The following is a 20,028-nucleotide window of genomic DNA, read 5'->3' on the forward strand; positions in this document are numbered from 1 at the left end:
GACGTACCTAGGGAAAAGTCCCATTGAAGCTTACTACTCAGTAGACGTGCACTGGATTGCAGCCTAAGGCTTCAGATTGTTCCTTGCTAGCCACGGGTTTACATGTCCCAGAGCAATGGAGTCTGGTCCATTAGGGCGAGTGGGGCAGTGCCCCACCAATCTCAGTCTTCTCTCAGCCAGCCTCCACCTGCCTGCTTTCTTACTTACTTGCATCCCGTCCAGTGGATCACATGGCCTGTCAGCTTCTTCTTCCTCCTTAGTCTCAGTGTTGCCCCTTGTAGAACTCAGCAGCGAGGAAGATGGGGACAAGACTAGAATTAGTTGGCTCTGCCTGTCATTGGCTCTGGCTCCAGCTAGTGTTGGGCTCCCTGCCTTCCGCCCTACCAGTCCCAATGGGCAGCAGCACCATTGCCCCAGACCTGATGTCAAATGTGGGGTGGGGGGACATGGCTCGGGGAAGAGGTCCCATAGGCCAAATTAGGACCCCTGCTGGGTCCAGTTTGGCCCCCGGGGGCCAGAGTTTCCCCATGCCTGCTCCAAACAATTTACATAAAAACAATAAAAATGCAAACAATAACATTCAATCAAATTTCCTAAAGATGAGGTTAAAAACAGAACTATATATCACAAATAAAACTGAGCAGCGTACAAAACAGAGAATTAATTTCCTGGATCAGAGTCCCGCAAAGCTTGGGCAAATGTATGAGTGGCATTTAAAGGTAATTACTGTCTCTGATGGAGGGCATTCCACAGTTGCAGAAAAGGTCAACCCTAGATGATCAGTGGGCTGGAGCAACTCCCCTGCCATGAAAGGTTACAACATTTGGGGCTTTTTAGTTTAGGGGAAATGCTGGGGGACATGATAAAGCTCTTTAAAATTATGGCATAGTGAGTAAGTGGATAATTCTTTCTTCCTCTCTTATAATGTGCGAACCAGGGGCCATCTAATGAATCTGCTTTTTTAAAAAAAGAACACCAAAGCTGTAGACTGGAGCAAAAAACAAATAACTGGAGCAGAAAACAAACTGGAGGGGAAAAAATAAACACGTTTTTCTCTCCATGAAACGTTTTCCCTGTGAAATCCACCCTTTGACCCAACTTGGGTACAAATTCAGTGTGGCGCAATTTGGACCAGAAGAGTCTTGTTTAACAGGTGTTGCTTCCTCCAGTTAGGTGTGTGTCTCTTCTTGCATAAGGAGCACACTCCAGGGTTTAGCTGTTGCAGCTACTGTGACACCATGCAAGCTTCAGAAGGAGGTGAACAAGGTTGTGAACTGGCTGCGTTTTTGATTGTGTCTCACCTGCACAAGATGGGACAGTGTGGTTATGATGGGAATTCCTTGGAACTTGTGACATTTGGAAGCTGCGGCCATGTCTGGACTGTGATAGCCTGACCACTGTTGTCCATGCACTGGTAACCTCCAGGCTGGATTACTGTAATGCGCTCTATGTGGGGCTGCCCTTGAGGTTGGTCCGGAAGCTGCAGCTGGTGCAAAATGCAGTGGCGAGACTGCTCACTGGGGCAGGGTATCGCCAACATGTCACCTCGCTGCTGAAAGAATTGCAATGGCTGCCCATTTGCTTCCGGGCCAAGTTCAAGGTTCTGGTTTTGGTGTACAAAGCCCTATCTATACAGCTCGGGACCAGGATACCTGAAAGACTGTCTTACCCCTTATATACCCAGTTGAACACTGCGCTCTGCAGGTGAGCGCCTCCTGCAGATACCATCTTATCAGGAGGTTCGTTCTGCACAATATAGGAAACGGACCTTTAGTGTGGCAGCACATACCTTGTGGAATTCCCTCCCTTTGAATATTAGGCAGGCGCCATCTCTGCTATCTTTTCGGCGCCTTTTGAAGACTTTCCTCTTTCAACAAGCCTTTTAAGTTCAGACCTATCCCAGTCTGCATCTGTCTTGGAATGGTTTAATATATATTTTTAATAATGTTTTTAACCCTTTTTAAAGTTGTTTTTTTTAAAAAATGTTTTTAATGCTGTTTTGTTTTAATGTATTTTAAGATCTGTTTTTACGATGTGTTAATGTGTTTTAGTGCTTTGTTTGCCGCCCTGGGCTACTGCTGGGAGGAAGGGCGGGATACAAATTAATTAATTAATTAAATAAATAAGCTCTCATAAACTTGAACACTCACCCTTAGCCCTGCCATTTTGTTTTTATTTTGAGACGTAAGAACAGTGCAACAGGCAGAAATTCCACAGATGCAGCTTTCACTGCACTGCCCCAGGAACATCGGCACTTGTTGAATTTTTGTCACTTGTGTGTCACTCTTAAAAGCACAGAGCCCCACCTGGAAGTGGTAGGTCCGGGGCCACTTACTCTAATCACCAATACACCTTGGACTGTCTTATACTGAGTTAGCCCATTGATCCATCTATTCCAGTCTTGCTTACTCCAGCCTTCCTCAACCTGGTGCCCTCCAGATGTGGTTGGACTCCAACTCCTATCAGCTCCAGCCAGCATGGCCAATGGTCAGGGATGATGGAAGTTGTAGTTCAAAACAAATGGAGGGCATCAGGTTGGGAAAGGCTGTTCTACTCTACACTGACTTGTAGAAGTTCATGGGGGGCCTCTTCAGAGTCTCAGCCTGAGGTCTTTCCTTGTGAAGGAGTTCCTTTTAGTGGAGGTACTGTAGATCAAACTTGAGACCTCACACATGCAAGATGTGTGTTTTGCAATGTTCTGTTCTGGGGAAAAACACACCAAGTAGACTGTTGCGTATAGCTTTCTCCATTGACACACCTTCCAACAGCAGCTACCTTCAAGTAGGAATGAACTCATTTGCTTGGTTCCATCCAGAAATGTTTTGGGCAAGTGTGGAATGATTATTTTCCACTAAGAATGCTCCAGAATGGACTGCAGAACCCACTCTGGGTTCAGCAATTCAGACACACTCTGTTGTTGCTCAGGGACACCTGAATCAATTCCTGCTACATGATGTTCCATGGTTGTGAGAACAGGCACTCTTAAGGTTGACACCTTTTGAGCCAGATACACGTTAAAACCAAGGGGGCTCAGAAAGTTTGAAACACCCATTTCAGAGCCAATAGAAGTCATAAAAGTTTGGAGCAATAAGTGGACTCTTTTTGTGTGTTTCAAACAGAGCTTGGAAAAGTTACTTTTTTGAACTACAACTCCCATCAGCCCAATCCAGTGGCCAAGCTCTGGTTTCAAAGTACTCTATGAAGCTGGAAAAACATGCATGGCTTCCCCTGATTTCCTAGCCTACTCCGGCCCTCACACTGCCTGCACAGAAGGCAGTTTATGAGAAATCACCTGCAAGGCAAGTCAAATGAGAGGTGATTGACGTTCAGGCTGCAATCTTGTGGCCCAGGAGCCATAGGATACCTTGGATATCCCTCTCTGAGTCTGGAGAGGAGATTCATAGTTCACTTCTGTGGAAACTTCAGTAGGGCCAAATGGTGTATGTGCCATCTTGGGGAGCACCAGGACAAGGCGTTGGCTCTTTTAGTTCCTAGGCCCCCAACAGTGGAGACTGGTGGCTCTGGTGTCAGTGGGGCAGTGAATCTGCTCCAGCTGAACTTTCAAGGAGCTGTCCAAGGTGCTTTCAAAGTTCAGACTAAAACCCAGAGAGGATTCACTGCCCCACTGACATCAGAGCCACCAGTCTCCATTGCCCCCCAGGCCTCCACTGCCCCCTGCCCCCTCTCAGAATCTGGCATAAATCTCTCCCTTTAATTTTCCTCCCATTATTTCCAGCAGGAGGAAGGAAAACATTAAAATAGTAATAATAGTAATAATAATGATGATAACGATAATAATATAAAATGCCACCACGACCTATAGCAGCAATAGGAAAGGACAGAGGAGTACAAGACCATTCCTTCAACCCCACTTCCACCCTGTCAGAGAAAAACCAGCAGGGCTTTGGATAAGGCACTTTGGTTCATTAGGATTGCAGCCTAAATGCTTCATTGCATTCAATGTGCGCGCACACAAAGCAGCCTGAGTTGAAGAGTCCCTCTCCCCCATCTCCACCCCACAACACAGACTCAGATGTTGATGAAAATCCACTCCCTGTGCTGCAACTTTTGCACTGAGATAAAAGCCCCCCATTGGTACCAACTGACACATGCTTTTGTCGCTGCACTTCCATGCAATGGAAATCTGAAGCTTTCCGTGTCAGACTTTGCACTCCCTGAGGCAGGCCACAGAACTTTCACGTCTTCATCTTCTACCAGAAAGAGCTTCGTAAGGCATTTAGAGCTTTGACGGTTGCATAAACACTCCTTTGTCTTATAATGGTTTTCCCCTCCTGGGGGAACTTTCAGCTCTCAAGGTCTTATTGTCTCTCCCTGGGTACCTTTCACATACGAGAAAAACACATGGCAATCTTAGCCTATACCCTTAAGCAATAGTCCTTCTCTCTTCTGAATCACACTTGAGTGTTCGCTTGGGAACAGAAAGGGAAACACAAAACCGCCCTTTGTAGGGCAAGGTATCTCTGCTGGAATGTGACGGGCACATGAATAGACCTGGGGAGACAGATGATGAGTGTGGAAGTTGGCTTTGATGTTCATGATGACGAAAGCTCTGGAGAATGCAAAGCAGAGAGAAAAGGGCTTTTCCAAAGCAACGCCCCCACTTTGGGGATAAAAGGAGCATGGAGCATGAGAGAGCCGCTAGTTTTCTCAGCCTTTTAGAACGTAGTGCAAACATCTCTCTTGGGTGTCTCTCCATTTCCTGACAGCAATGGCTACCACTATCAGGAAATACACCTCTTCTTCTTCTGTGAAGGGCCCTTCATTTGGTGGGTGCGCCCCTCAGCTTTCCTCCGTCCATCTTGGTGGTGGGTACAGAGCCCCGAGCATCCATGGTGGAGCTGGTGGCATCTCCATCTCTTCCTCCCGCTATGTCTCTGGAGTAGGAAATGCTCTTGGTGGTGGCTATGGGGGCAGCTACTGTAGCAACTTTGGTGGAGGCTTTGGTGGAGGCCTTGGTGGAGGCCTTGGTGGTGGGTTTGGTGGAGGCTTTGGTGGAAGCTTTGTTGCTACTGGTGGTGAAGGCCTCCTGCTTGGTGGGGGCGAGAAGGAAACCATGCAGAATCTGAACGACCGCCTGGCTTCCTACCTGGACAAGGTGCGGGCACTGGAGGAATCCAACACTGAACTGGAGGTTAAGATCCGGGAGTGGCACAAGAAGCAGGCACCTGGTCCAGATCGTGATTACAGCCCATATTTCAGGACCATTGAGGATCTGCGGAGCAAGGTATGGTAAGGTGGTTTTAAGGGGGTCCATTAAAGGAGAAATCACAGCAAGTTGACTATAACAAGCCCATGAGCAAAGTCAGAGAGTTATCAAGGTGAAATGTTTGGATAGAGAACTCATTTTCTAAACCAGTATAGTTACCTAGAGACCCCAAATCCACTTCTCACAAGGGACGTCCATGAATTTTTATTCTGTGTAACACATAAAAGCGCATTAATTCAAAGCTGTCTTTTAAACAATCATTTATTTATTTATTATTTGATTTATATCTCACCCTTCCTCCCAGCAGGAGCCTAGGGCAGCAGCTTAACTGATGATCTTAAAATAACTATATATCAACAAAAATATCAAAGGCAAGTTCCAAGATGAATCTGCTGAAATAGCATCAATCAGCAAGATGTATGCTATTTAATTTGGACTTAATCAGGACTGTGAGTTTCTTTCCCACTATAGGTGTTAAAATTATTATATGAAAGCTATTAAGACAATATCACCCCCAGTTGCTACTGTTGTGAATGGGTCATGATTCTTGTACATAGTGTGGCCATGCATAAAGATGTCACTGAATTACTCTGGTCTCTTATGCTTCATAGCCTTTGGGTCCCACTGTTTACTATTTCCTTCCTCCGTTTATGGTAGTAATAGCAGTAATACTATTTAAAGTAGTAACACTAGTAAAACTATAGTAGAAGCATGGTAGTACTGGTGGTGATAGTAGTATTTCCAAATAGGAGTTGTATTTCCAGTAGTATACTACTACTACTATGACACTACGGCTACTATTACCTATGAATAGTTTATGCAACACAGTCAACATACCTAGTACTTTACAGAGTACTACAGTAAAACAGATGGATCCTTGTCCTGAAGAGCTTGCAATCTAAAGTCCAGTTCTGCGATAGACAAGAAAGGATGGGTGTTGTCAGAGGGTGGCTTAGGGGGTTCAAGCATCAGGTCTTTTGTGCTGGGAGCCAGATCTTCCATCCATTAATTTTGTTTCTTTTTGAAACTTTGCTTACAGGGGATCTGAGTGCACTGCAAAATGCAGTCGTGGTGAGGCCTCAGCATCTCAATTTGCCTAGAGGCATTTATGCATAAAATGAGCAGGTGCAAACTTTATGTAAACTTGGGCCATGGGCCTGTGGCCATTAAGTACCTAGGAATGACCCTGAAAGAGGGCAGGGCGACAATAGATGAAAGTGGGCAAATGGAGTTGCATCAATGTAGGGTTTGTTTCTGTTGACACTGAGGTCAAATGAGATATTTGACACTGACCGCAGAGCATCACAAAGGAGGCAGCAGAATGATGTTAGCATATAGGGGATTAGGAGTGGAGGTGGCAGACCCAGATTCAAGTCCCTCCCCTTGTCATCACTGGGTTGCCTGGGGCAAGCCATCGTTTTTCTGCCTAACCTTCTTTGTAGGACTGTTGTGAGCACTGAGTGAGATGAGAATTGGGGAACTCTTTGTACACCAAATAGTGTTACAGGACTGCTAAGTAATAAGAATATGGCCTTTTCTAAAGATCCCCTGATACATGAAACTATCCTTACCTAGATGTGACCTTTGTGTAGACAAAGACATGTTCACACTATGAAATGGATGCAAACGAAGGTGTACACTTTTCCTGAAGGTATACACCTTTCCCTTATAGGATCAGTATCCTATGTGAAGTTGCCCAAAGTGAAAATTACAATGCATCCTCCCTGTTGGGAGGTATAGGTCTGGATTAATCATTAGGCAATGAAGGCTATGGTGTAGGCAGCCAAACGAAAGCCTCTTCTGTAGTGAAATAATCTGGGATTTCCTTAGCATGGGAAGCTAATTTTTATTTTATTTTATTTCATTTCTATCCCACCTTTCCTCCAAGGAGCTCAAGGTAGTGTACACGGTTCTCTTCCTTTTTCATTTTATCCTCACAACAACCCTGTGATGTAGGTTAGGCTGAGGACTGTGACTGGCCCATGGTCACCCAGTGAGCTTCATGACTGAATGGGGATTTGAACCCTGGTCTCCCAGATCTGACACTCTAACCACTACACCACACTGGCTTTCCTTGCTCAGTTTGATTCCTGAAAACTGGGACCAGCCTGAGACATTTTTGTTTCTGAAGGGAAAATTCTAACCCGGGGTGGTGAGCCTTTGGCCCTCCAGATGTTTTTGGAATCTAAATCCCATTAGCCCCAGCCATCATGGCCAATGGTCAGGGACAAATTGGAGGAGTCCAGTAATATCTGGAGGGCCACAGGTTAGCCATCTCTGCTCTCAATGGTACCCTTACTAATGAATGCAGGGCACAATCTGCTTGAAGACTTATTGCAAAACCCCTAGTAAAATGTTTCTAGAACCTTGCAGGAGAGAAGTGTGAGGAGGGGGGCAATTCAATGCAAACACATGTTGAGAGAGGGAAGAGCTAGGTGTCCCTCCCTTCCTCCTTCCCTGGCACACTCTCCTCTCTTCAAGTGGCTTTATGTTAAGCAAAGGGTGGGGGGAACTCCCCAGAGTTTGCATGTGATATGTAGCCAGCTCTTGAATGAAATGCTCAACTTCTTTAGGGTTCCTTAGAAATAAAATAAAATGGTATGCCATCATGTGTGCCAAATATTATTTCTATTTCTACTCATACCTTTCTCTTAATTCCCCCCCCCCATAGAACCTGACTCTTCTCTGGTTAGGATTGCCAACTGACCAGAAAAAAAAACACTGGGCTTGCTCTTGTGCTTTGAACAGCACCTTAATCTGCAGACATCAGCAGGTGAAGCTTTTGCTGGAATGGAGATAAGCATGATCACATGCTAATGTCAGCAGTTGTTAAAGGTACAAGAGCAAGGATTAATAAAAAAGTTGGCAATCCTCTAGAGTTTCTAGTACAGTGGGGAGTTGAAAGTGTTCTTGTCAACTTGTTATTACTCACATACTGTCACAGCATCAGTGATACTGAAACATTAGAGCCCTTCAAAATAATGTTCTCATTCATTGGGTCATCATTGTCCCCATTTCACAGAGAGGGACTGAAGCGGAGACACAATGATAAGGTCCAGACCACTCCATAGCCAGTGCTCATGGATTTGAACTAGGGATGGGTGAAAAATTAGATTCAGTTCACATTTCAAGCCGAATCTGTCAAATTCACACTTTCTGAAACAACATGTGAACTGAAAGACAGCCATCCTTCAAAGTTTGCACTTATTCAAATATTGCAGTGCAGTTCACCAAACAAACAATGTTTACAAAAATGCCCATGTTAGGGGAAAGTGTGCCTAAAAATGAACATATGAGTGAAAATGACATAAAAAATGCATTCCATTGGGAGAAATTGCTTCCAGAATCTGTTTGTTAGTCAAAACCATCTACAAAAATGAGTTTATTAGGAGAAATTTGCACTAAAATGCTGGGGAATTTTCATGAGGATTTAAAAAACAACACCTCAAATTGTTGCAGAAATGTGGAGAACTGGATTTAAGATGGGAAAAATGAGAAACTGACAGAACTGAAATGGACAGATCTTTCAGTCCCTAATTTGAGCCCAGTGCTCCTTTGTGCAAGTGAGCACTTAGTGCAATGGACTATAAAATGCCTTTTTGAACATCTTTGCAGGTAATAGCTTAGTTCCTTAAAATTATAGGACAAGGAGCAGCTCTTCAGATATCACAGTTCATCAACTGTACATCTCTATAGTGCACTTACATAAGGTCAGGGGCTGAACCTGAACACTGAATAGTCCTAGGTGTCTGCTTAGGTCAGGGGTTTGTAAGAGGCACTGCTTTTGCTGCATGTACAAATTAAGCAGAAAACGTGGTATATCTGTTGCTTAATGATAGCAGGGGAAGGACCAGAGACAGGTGAAACAGCATCCTAAATGTGTGAGGATGACTATAGTTACTCAATGCTGAGAGAAAGACACTTTGCACATGCTCAGAGGAAGGCCCAGTAAAAGCTCAAGTCAAGTATATCCCTGCCTGCAGATTAAATGCAGAATTTTTAGAAATTCAAATATTTCTACTTTCCTTGCAGATCCTTGCTGCCACCGTTCAGAATGCCGGTGTCCTCTTGCAGATTGACAATGCTAAGTTGACCGGCGATGACTTCAGAACCAAGTAAGATTAACTTCACCACCAAACGGTGGGTTTGCTTCAGAGCAGTCACCATGACTGGGAGCTGTATGACAAGCATTGCCTCACTTGATGGCCTCTCACATTTTCCCCCTTTGTTCCTCCCCCCACCCCTTTCTTTGCGGATACAGGTTTGAGACCGAGCAGGCACTGCGCATGAGTGTTGAGGCTGACATCAATGGCCTGCGCAGAGTCTTGGATGAACTAACCCTGGCCAGATCTGACCTGGAAATGCAGCTAGAAAATCTAAAGGAGGAGCTGGCTTACCTGCACAAGAACCATACGGAGGTGGGGATGCCCAACTGCCAATATCACAGAGGGATGCACATTTTTAAAGTGGGGAACATAAGCATGCAATTGGTTCCTGATTGATGAACTGAGCACATGTTTGCTTTTCCCCAGAGGGTTTCCAGATGCTGCCCATGTCTTAAGAATGGCCCAGCACAATACACTGTGTCACAATGAAATGTCTTTGAAATATCATTGAAAAATACGTGGAACCTCTTGGACTGTCATCTAGACCAGTAGTTCCCAAACTTTCTTCCGTATGGACCACTTGAAAATTGCTTATGGTCTTGGCAGACTATTCAATTATTCCTCTGTCTGTTGTAATGAGCTAGGGGCTATATGATTTTTAATTGTATTTTATTGCTTCTTTTATTTCTTAGATTGTATTTTACAATATTCATTTCATAGAATTCAAAACGCAATACAATACAAGAAATGAAAGAAGCAATAAAAATACAATTAAAAATAAATATGAATATTTAATGTGGTCATACCATGGACCACCTGAGTGATGCTTGCGGATCACTTGTGGTCCATGGACCAGAGTTTGGGAACCCCTGGTATAGGCAATTGCTGCACAATTTACAAGTCCATAAACTTGTCTAGGAACTGACTCTATTGAAAAGCATTATGTGTGTTTAAAGAGGTTCTGTCTGTTATATCTGAAAAAGGCCCATTCACACGTACAAGTTGCTATTGTATGCTGCAGTCATCAAGTGTTGAACGTGCCTATCAATCAACCCTTAGAAGTCCACTGGAAAAGCTAACATGCTTAGTTCAGCATCTTGTATGCAGTTGTGAAAATCTAGCCGAGATCTGCTCCAGTGAAGATTGTTGCAAGTTTGGGAGGTGGGCAGGTATCCTGGTGGAAAATGTCATATCATAAATCACAAAACTTTCTTTCTTTCTTTCTTTCTTTCTTTCTTAATTGCCTTTTAGGGCAGAATTGCCCCTTGAAAGCAGTGTGCAGTATTTCATAAAATATACTACTACTACTACTACTACTACTAAAAATAGTCATACCATATCCTCTTAAAACAGAGCAATAGCAATGAATACAAAATGAACTGGCACAATTAATTGCAAAAGCAATTAATAAAATACAGTCTTTACAAAGCCAGACTGCAGCAATCTCCACTATTGTATTATCTCCATCTATTGTATCCAGAGCAGTGCATGGAGGAACAAAATCTGTGGAGATAAGGTTGGAAAAAGTTTAATGTTTGAAAATTAGGTTGATCAGGTGAAATGACAGCAACCACTTACTGTTATTAACTATTCTCTGGTAGATCTCCTATTAACTTGCTGGCAAGTGTGATAAAAGGCACTGATCTGAGACAGCTGACTCTTAACAACATCATTATTACACTTTCAAACAAGGAAGAGCAAGAGGGAGGGGGTAATCATCACATGAAAAGGAGACACATTGTGTGACAGACTGTGTTCCATTTGTTGAGGCTAGGGAAGTAACTGATGAATAAAGACTGAGCTCTAAAAACTACATTTTGCAAATTGGTAGAATTTCCCCAATTGCTGCAGATTTTATTTATTTATAAGGATATATTAAAATTAATAACATTTAATACTATAAAATCATAAAAAATAAAATCACTGGTAACGTCCATCTGTGTGTCTCCATCACAGGAAATGAATCTTTTCCGAAGCCAGACTGGTGGTGAAATCACTGTGGAAATGGATGCTGCTCCTGGGGTGGATCTGACCAAGGTCCTGGCAGAGATGCGTGAACAGTATGAGACCTTGGCGGAGAAGAACCGCAAAGACGCCGAGCAGTGGTTCTTCAGCAAGGTGTGCCTTCATTTGTGTGAATGAACTTTCCAAAAAAAGAGAGAAAAGAATACCAGATGTTTTGATTTTTTTTGGTGGTGGTCATTATTGTGCTGTCTTCCATTTCCTCACAGACTGAAGAGCTGAACCGTGAAGTCGCCATGCATACGGAGCAACTGCACAGTGGCAAGTCAGAAATCACAGAACTGAGACGTACCCTCCAAGGCTTGGAGATAGAGCTGCAGGCCCAGCTTAGCACGGTAGGAGGCTCAGATGTTCTTCTCCCTGCCCCCTAATTAGGAAAAGAGTCACACAATTTGCATCCCACTAACAGGCCTGGCTTACGAAGAGTCTAGCTGAGGCCTTCTAACTTCTCCGAGATGCACTGTAATTCCTAGCCACTGTGCGCAAATGAGAGTGTACTTTTGACAACACCATCAATACTGGAATTTGCTCTTACAAGATGTACTGATGGCCACCGACTTGGAGGGCTTTAAAAAAGACCTGGACAAATTTGTGGAGGATGAGGCTATCGATGGCTATTCTGCCTATGCTCTGAATACCAGTTGCTGTGGATTGCAGGTGGGGAGTGCTCTGCTTGTGGACTTCTGATAGGCATCTAGTTGTGAGAACAGGATGCTGGATGAGGTGGGCCTCTTTGGCCTGATCCAGCAAGGCTCTTCTTATTTCCATTAGATGCGTTTACCAAGAGCCCTTAAGTTTCCTGCATGTCAGTGATTTTCAAATGGTGTTCTGAGGATTCCACTATGAAGGTTCCCTTATGAGAAGACCAAACGTTCCTGAAAGGCAGCTTTCTGCTACAACAATTTTCCCCTGCAATATGCAGCTGCAAAGGAGTGCTGGTTGGATCCTGGACCAGGATCTGGGAGGATGAGAATTGTAGTCCAACTACATCAGGAAAAAGCACCAGGCTGGGGAAATCTGTGTGAGGCAGCTGTGAGGTCCAATAGGACTGGCCTGTGGGCCCTTCATTAGCAGAGTGCCTGTGCTAAAACTTTTGCCACACACAGGGGTTTTATGGGAGAGTGTTCCATAAAATATGGAAGTTTGAAAGCCACTACTGTAGGTGTTCTTTTTCTCCGCTATGGCAGCAGTTGAAGGGCCGTAGCTCAGTGGTTGAGCATCTGCTTTGCATGCAGGAGGGTCCCAGGTTCAACATCTTTAGGTAGGGCTGGGAGAAACTTCTGCCTGAAACTCTGGAGAGTCACTGCCAGTCAGTGTAGACAATGGAGAGATGGTCTGACTCGGTATAAGCATGCCTCCTATGGAAGAGGAGCGTTTGGTTCTCAGAGGCATGATGAAGGGGCCACAGGCCTTCAGCCTGTTTGTACAATCTCCTTCTAATTCCCTCCCTGTTCCCGAGCCCTTTCGTCCCAATCCAGCAGGCAGGAACTGGTAAGACACTCCCTTTTGCTGAGCTGTTTTTAGCCTCCAGGGTTGGAGTCTCTTCTAGGAACCTCAACAAAGTGAGTGACTTGGGATTGCATTTGCTCAGGCCCCTTCAGAGCCTCTGCAGGTGTACCTCTTTCTTGGGTCCTATGGGGCTCATTGAAACGAATACTGCAAACACAATTACAATGTTTGTTTTATATATATATATTTAAACAATAACTGAAAGGAACATAACACCATGTATGCCAACAGAATATATCATATATCTTCTTAACATAATAATTCCCAAAGTCCAATGCATTCAGCAAGACATAAATGAAGAAGTTGCTTGCAGAAAGTCCAGTAGAGAAAATTCGGAAATTTCCAAATTGCAAACTTCAAAGCCCTAAATAAAATATAATTTAAATTCAAATACACAAAGCCACAAAAGAATTAATTTACTCTTCCATCCCCTTTACACATATAATTGTAAAACCCCATTACCTAATTCAAGGTGACAAGGGCCTAGTCCTTACTCCCTGGCATTAACAGCTCCTTTTCTCTTCAGCTTCCTCATGGTTTGTACTCAACTCCTTAATACAATCCTTCCATAAGGTTTCTCCACCCACTGGACCAAACCAATATAACACATAGGGGTTACATTGGCACTGAAGGAGGTGTGCCAATGTCATCCCTTGCGATTGGCAGGCGGTATGAAGCCTTTGGGTTAGGCAGGCCTGGCATAAATATGAGGAGCCTGGTCTTCTCTCTTTGCCTTCTCACACTGAGCAGGACATGCCATCTGCTCCGCTTCAGAACCCAGCTTTCAGCTGGGGCTCCTGACCTTGGAAATCCTGAGCTTCACCTCATCTCTTCCTGACATAAGATTTGTGTGTGGCTAGGCCGTGACTAGCCTTTGCTTGGGAATGAGGTGTCCAATCTAGGGTCCTTTCTGGTCATACCCTCACCATACATTTAAAGCTCTCTTAAATCACTTTAACAGTCATGGCTTTCCCCAAAGAATCTTGGAGACTGTCGTTCGTTAAGGGTGCTGGGAACTGTAACTCTATGAGGGGTAAACTACAGCTCCCAGGATTCTTTGGGAGAAACCATGACTGTTAAAGTGATATACAGTAAATGTGCTTTAAGTGAATGGTCTGGCCCTCTTCAGGCTTTCAAAAAAAGGTGTGAGAGCTCAAAACTGTATAGGGAGCTGAGGAAAGGAGTAAGCCACTCAAAGGTCCCTGTACACACTGACCCTGCCCCCTTGTCTTACAACCTATGTACATTTTGCACAGAGGTATTATTCAGGAAGGTTCTAATCACACTCAGATGAACATGGTTAGACACCTGAGATAGGACCCACCCCTATTCTCATGAAGGTAATCTGTTGTAACTGTTTTTAAGACCATATTTTTAAACAGTTGTAACTCACCCTGAGACCTCAGGGTAAAGGGTGGGTAAGTAATCAAATTGATAAATAGTGACAATCACCACCATCTTCCTTTCAATCACAGAATCTTATTGTGCAGGATTTCCAGTCATGTGGAGGATTTTAACTGCATTAGGGATTTCCACCCTTCCCTCCACATTGAAAGGAGATGTACAGTTCCCCTCTGAAACTAACTCTGATTCCCCTGCTGCCAATTCTCTTTCTTCAGAAAGCAGCTCTGGAAGGCAGCCTGGCAGACACAGAGGCCCGCTATGGGTCCCAGCTCGCCCAGATCCAGGCTCTGGTCGTCAGTGTGGAGGAGCAGCTAGCTGAGCTGAGGTGTGACATGGAGCGCCAGAACCACGAATACAAGATCCTCCTCGATACCAAGACCCGCCTGGAACAAGAGATCATCACCTACCGCCGCCTGCTGGAGGGAGAGGACACCCAGTACGTAAAAGGGTGTGGGTGTTCTAATATTGGGATCTGAAATGGGTTGTAAGGGAATAGGCTGAGTTATGGATGTCTGTGAAAGTAAACATTCAAGGTTCCCTGACAGTTATTTGGAAGGAAGCTTCTCACTGGGATTCCAAGTAATTACTTAGGATTGCCTGCTGTTCTGTCTTTTCATCCTATTGTTTTTGATCTATGTTAAGTACATGCTGTGCAGAGCTTGGAAAAGTTACTTTTTTGAACTACAACTCCCATCAGCCCAATCCAGTGGCCATGTTGGCTGGGGCTGATGGGAGTTGTAGGTCAAAAAAGTAACTTTTCCAAGCTCTGGTGTGCCATTGGCACACTGCATTGGGCTGTTGTGGCTGCTCTACAAGCAGCAGAGCCAACATACAGTGCTGCCCTTGTGCAATGTCTTGTGTTGGCCTGTAAACCTGGAACAATGCTAAAGATTATGCGGATGTCCCTATATCCAGTCCTATACCCTCATTAGCCAATTGTAACATGTTATAAGGGCTGTTCAGATGTTATCTTCAATGAGTGTACAAATGGTATACCTGTGGACACAAATAATTGAGCTGTAGACTTGTACAGTTATTCACATGTAACATTTGACGGGTGTACAGTCTGTGTACCTGTACACACAAGAGTTGTGCCGCACAAATCAGCCAGGGTACACTCTTTGCTATATGTGTATCGAAAGCGTGTACTTGTGTTTTCTGTAACATGTGAACAAGCCTATAGCACTGGACCAAAGGAAAGTAATGTAATGAATGGAAACAATATGTTCCATGGCCCTGGAAGGTTTCCTATGGGTAGGAAGGGAAGGATCTGTCAGTTTCAGTTCTAGCAATTTCCCATTTTTCCAGTCTTAAATTCAGTTCTCCATATTTCTTCAGCAGTTAGTGATTTTCTTTTAAATCCTCATGAAACGTCTTCAACATTTTAGTATGAATTTCTCCTTAGAAATGTAGTTTTGACTAATGTACACATTTTTGCAAGCAATTTCTCCTAATATAACACATTTTTTGTACGTTATTTTCACTGATGTTTTTATTTCTCTGCACACTTTCCCCTAATCTATGCATTTTCATAAACATTGGGTGGTTGGAGAACTGCATCACAAAATTCAGATAAGTGCATATTTCAAAGGATGGCAGGGTTTCACTTCTCTGTTGTTTTGGAAACTGCAAATTTGATAATTTGGCTTTAAATGTGTACTGCATCAAATTTCTCCCCCATCCCTATATGTGGGTTTACTTTATTTTTGAGGAAAAAAGTTTATGCAATCAGTTGTACTCAATGTTGTATCATAGTTCCCTTCCTTTTAGGGGCTAGCACCCTGGGTTACCATTTCTGAACCTGCTTCATTGCAACTGAAAATGACTGTTTATGTTTTTCTAATTCAGTCTTACTTTTCTTCTTTTGTAGTATTTCTTCCCAGTACTCATCGGCAATATGTAGCGGTAAGGATCTGTTGAATCTTTGTCATTCAATTATAAGATTTTTTTTTTAACGTTCTCTTTGTTTTATAACTATTGAGAATATTAGCATGTGGACATTATACATTTGTCAGCATACTGCTAACAGCCAGACATAAAGTCCTAGCTCTTCAAGATCGTATCCGCTTGACAGTAGAGGAAACTAAGTTGATTAAGTCATTGGCCTTCAACTGATGGGTCATAATCAACAACTGGGTTGCACCCCAGTCTGGACTGAGCCTGGGGTCATTCTGTGAAGATGACTGGTAGGAGATTCAGGACAGAGAAAATAATGCCTTCAAACAGCACATACTTAAACTAAAGAATGGGCTAACACAAGATGAAGTGTTGGCCATCAACTTGGAGAGCTTTAAAAGGGGATTTGACTATTTCATGGGAGATAAGGCTATCAATGGCTATTAGACATGATGGCTATATTGCCTCCAGTGTCAGAGGCAGTAAGTCTTTGAATACCAGTTGCTGTGGCACAATACTGGGAGAGGGCTGTTGTGCTCATGACTTGCTTGTGGGTTTCCCAGAGGCATCTGGTTGACCCGTGTGGGGATAAGATGCTGGACTGGAAAGGCCTTTAGTGCGATCCAGCAAGACACTATTTATGTTCTTAAGTGGATCATACCACTAAAATGGGTCTTGCCAGTGACCTTGCCACTACTTTTTAAGAGAAGGAGCAAGACACAGAGAAGAAAGAGGGAGGGAGGATGTGTATGTGGAAGAGAGAAAAGGAGAAAGACATAGTAACAAATGAAAAGCAGCACTCATGTCACAAATGAAAAGTGGGAGACTGGTGTTAAAGAAGGGTCCCAGGTCTCTAAAGGCTAAAGAAAGGTGATGTAGTCACTGAACAAAATGCAGGAAGACCTTAAAAAAAAACAGCCCTGCAAAAGTTGCTCTGTTTTTCCACTGTTTGGTAAGACAACATATTCTGGAGTTTTGAAACCCCATCATTTTGAAACCCCAATGCTTCTAGGAGTGAGCATTGGCTGATATGGAGGTCACAACTAGACAGGTTAGCAAGTGGTGGGTATTGCATCACTTTTCTGCAAATAACATCCCCCCTTCTCTTTGTAGGACCTGCAACCACCCGTCAGGTCCGCACAATTGTCGAGGAGGTCCAAGATGGAAAAGTGATTTCGTCTCGCGAACAGGTCCATGTCTCTGGGCGTTAAGTACCTTGAACACATCAGCTTTGCCCCCTCATTTGTGTTCCTGCTCTGAGTTTTAGTTTCCTGCTCTACTCCTTATCAGCATCTATTTGAACTCTTGTATGGCTGTACCCACAAGGCTCTAATAAAGCATTTTCATTCTGGCAAACCAGGAGTTTTCTTTGATCAGTTAAAGTGAATGGTTATACTGCTCTTCACCCTACCGCCTTCAGCCTTGCTATTTAGATAGGTGCCATGCACATTCAAAATAACGTCATATTCTAGAGATGTGTGATTCGAGTTGATTGGCTGAGCCTCAACATTGCAATATCAAAGTCCATTTCATTCAGAAGGACTGACCAGACACTCCAAACTGTCCTTTCCTACAATGCTGTTGGTGCCCAAATACACAGTGTGGAACAGGTCCTTGCGAAAATGTCTCAAGCCGTCTCCCAGTAACATAGGAACATGGCTGGACAATACTGAGCTAAATAAACCAATGGTCTGACTTGGTGTTAGAGCATTGGTTTATCTTGCTCAGTATTGTCTACACTAGCCTTCCCCAACCTGGTGCCCTCCCAATGTTTTGAACTAGAATCCCCATCATCCCTGACCATTGGCCATGTTGGCTGGGGATGATGGGAGTTGCAGTCCAAAATATCAGGAGGGCACCAGGTTGGAGAAGGCTGGTGTACACTGACTGGCAGCAGCTCTCCTGGGTTTCAGACGGGGAATGTTCCCAGCCCCACCTGAACTGGGGACCTTCTGCATGCAAAGCAGTTGTTCTACCACTGAGTGACGGCCTTTCCTCTACTGCTTTCAAACCAACAGAGAGTTAGGTATGCTTAAACCCACTGAAATCAATGAGCTTAAAACACACACACTTAGACCAGGCCTCCAGATCGTCCCACTGACCATACTCCGATAATGAGCTAGGGGTATCTGCCAAGAGGTCTCAGCATCAGAAATAGCATTAGAGAGAGTTGCTAAGATCTTAAAAAACATGGGGCATGGGCAGAGCTTGGAAAAGTTACTTTTTTGAACTATAACTCCCATCAGCCCAATCCAGTGGCCATGCTGGCTGGGGCTGATGGGAGTTGTATTTCAAAAAAGTAACTTTTCCAAGCTCTGGGCATGGGATTGTGACACAATTTCCGGTATGCTAATTATATATGTCTTTGGGAAATAAAAGCGGTATGTGGTTGGGGTCTCACCAGCACTGTGTCTTGCAGTTTGTCCAGCGGCAGGGAACGGGCAGAAGTCTTGGGACTCAGGGATGAAACATGGGTCCTGGTTACAGAGAGAGGTCCCGTGCAGATCTTCCCCACACAACATGGGGAAGCTTGGAGACTGAGGGGGAGTGCCATGCATGTGAGGACATGGGAGGTGGGGCTTGCATGCACATCTCTGCCTACATCCACACTTACAGCATTCATGTGTTTAAACAAATACCCAAGCATGCCTCATGTGTAAGCTCACTGGACCGGTGTAGGGAACCTTTTGCCTTCCAGATGTTGCTGAGCTACAACTTCCATCATCCCTGGCCTTTGGCAGTGCTCTCTGGGGTTGATGGGAGTTGTAGAAATTCTATGTTGCATTTTTCCAGCAATCATCCCAGACATCTTCCACAAATGGGGAACCACCAGTGAGAAGGTCCCATCATGGGTGAATGCCAACTGGGCAGCCCTCACAAGTTACAGAGTAAACAGCACCTATCATCAAAATGCAAAGTCTGTAGTGGCAATACATTGTGTTGGTTTGTTTTCATTTAGAGGAGCTTATGTAGCACAATGACCAAGGGTGAGCTGTGAACCAAGCGGGGTTTCTTACAGTGTTGTTTGTAAGGTTTTCTGCTGGAATGCAATGCACATAAACCACTCTGATCATTCTTAAGGCTGCAGTCTGACACACACACTTGCACAGGGGAGTAAGCTCCATTGAACTCAATGAGCTTAGTTTTGAGTAAAAATGCACAGGGGAGCACTTTTACTGGGCAAAATATTCTTGCTATTCCCTGGTTTTCTTCAGAGCAGCTTACCTGCAGATCCCAATAATCTCCCATCAAGGCCACTTACAGGATCAGGCCTGTATAGATTCAGTGGTAGAACCGCATTATGTACCTTTAGACCATTTAATTTAAAATGGGCTGTCTTCCATTTTCTATTTCATGTTTGCTCATGCACAGATCATATGACAGAGGTTCAACTGTGCCATGTCTCCAAAGCTTCTTCATATTTCCCCCCAAAGTATCCTGGCAATCATAGTTTTAAAAGGATGTTTAGAACTCAGTTTTAGGTGCTGCAAGCCTGAGGGAGGAAGATTTTAGTCTTGTGGCAGCTTACTTTGTTTTTCACTAGAACCCTTTTCACTAGGTCCATCACCTTAAACTGGGTATAGAACAGTGGCTCAGGAAAGTGGGCATAGAATTGCAGAAAAATTATTTGTATGCTTTGAGCAGATGCTCAGCCTAGGAATTAGTTTTCTGTTCTGGGAAAGAAACTTGCACACAAATCCTTTCACATGCAAATCTATTCCTATTTCCCCAAACATTCTATAATTTGGGTTGGTGGGGGCTGGGAGACTTTTTTGGTAGTTATTATTTAAGCACTTGGAGTTGGAAACCTGTGATGATCATCTGCAAATCATCTGGCAATCTACTAGGGATGGGGCCAGAAAT

General features: G+C 44.0%; 1 protein-coding gene across 1 annotated transcript; it reads left to right on the plus strand.

Moving 5' to 3' along the window:
* The first annotated feature begins 4,626 nt into the window (after positions 1–4,626).
* Positions 4,627–17,520, plus strand: LOC133367208 (keratin, type I cytoskeletal 14-like). The gene is made up of 8 exons (XM_061591139.1): positions 4,627–5,245; positions 9,260–9,342; positions 9,489–9,645; positions 11,290–11,451; positions 11,565–11,690; positions 14,484–14,704; positions 16,139–16,173; positions 17,278–17,520. The coding sequence occupies exons 1-8, from the start codon at positions 4,730–4,732 to the stop codon at positions 17,373–17,375; spliced, it is 1,398 nt and encodes a 465-aa protein (XP_061447123.1). The 5' UTR covers positions 4,627–4,729; the 3' UTR covers positions 17,376–17,520.
* The last annotated feature ends 2,508 nt before the right edge of the window (positions 17,521–20,028 follow it).

This window comes from Rhineura floridana, chromosome 11 (assembly GCF_030035675.1).
Source record: "Rhineura floridana isolate rRhiFlo1 chromosome 11, rRhiFlo1.hap2, whole genome shotgun sequence".
NCBI classification, from domain to species: Eukaryota; Metazoa; Chordata; class Lepidosauria; order Squamata; family Rhineuridae; genus Rhineura; species Rhineura floridana.

Bases quoted from the DNA above. Each gene is read 5' to 3' on its own strand.
- LOC133367208 (XM_061591139.1), top strand. From the start codon at position 4,730: ATGGCTACCACTATCAGGAAATACACCTCTTCTTCTTCTGTGAAGGGC. The intron at 9,646-11,289 runs GTGGGGATGCCC...TCTCCATCACAG, and splicing joins TGCACAAGAACCATACGGAG to GAAATGAATCTTTTCCGAAG. The intron at 16,174-17,277 runs GTAAGGATCTGT...TTCTCTTTGTAG, and splicing joins CTCATCGGCAATATGTAGCG to GACCTGCAACCACCCGTCAG.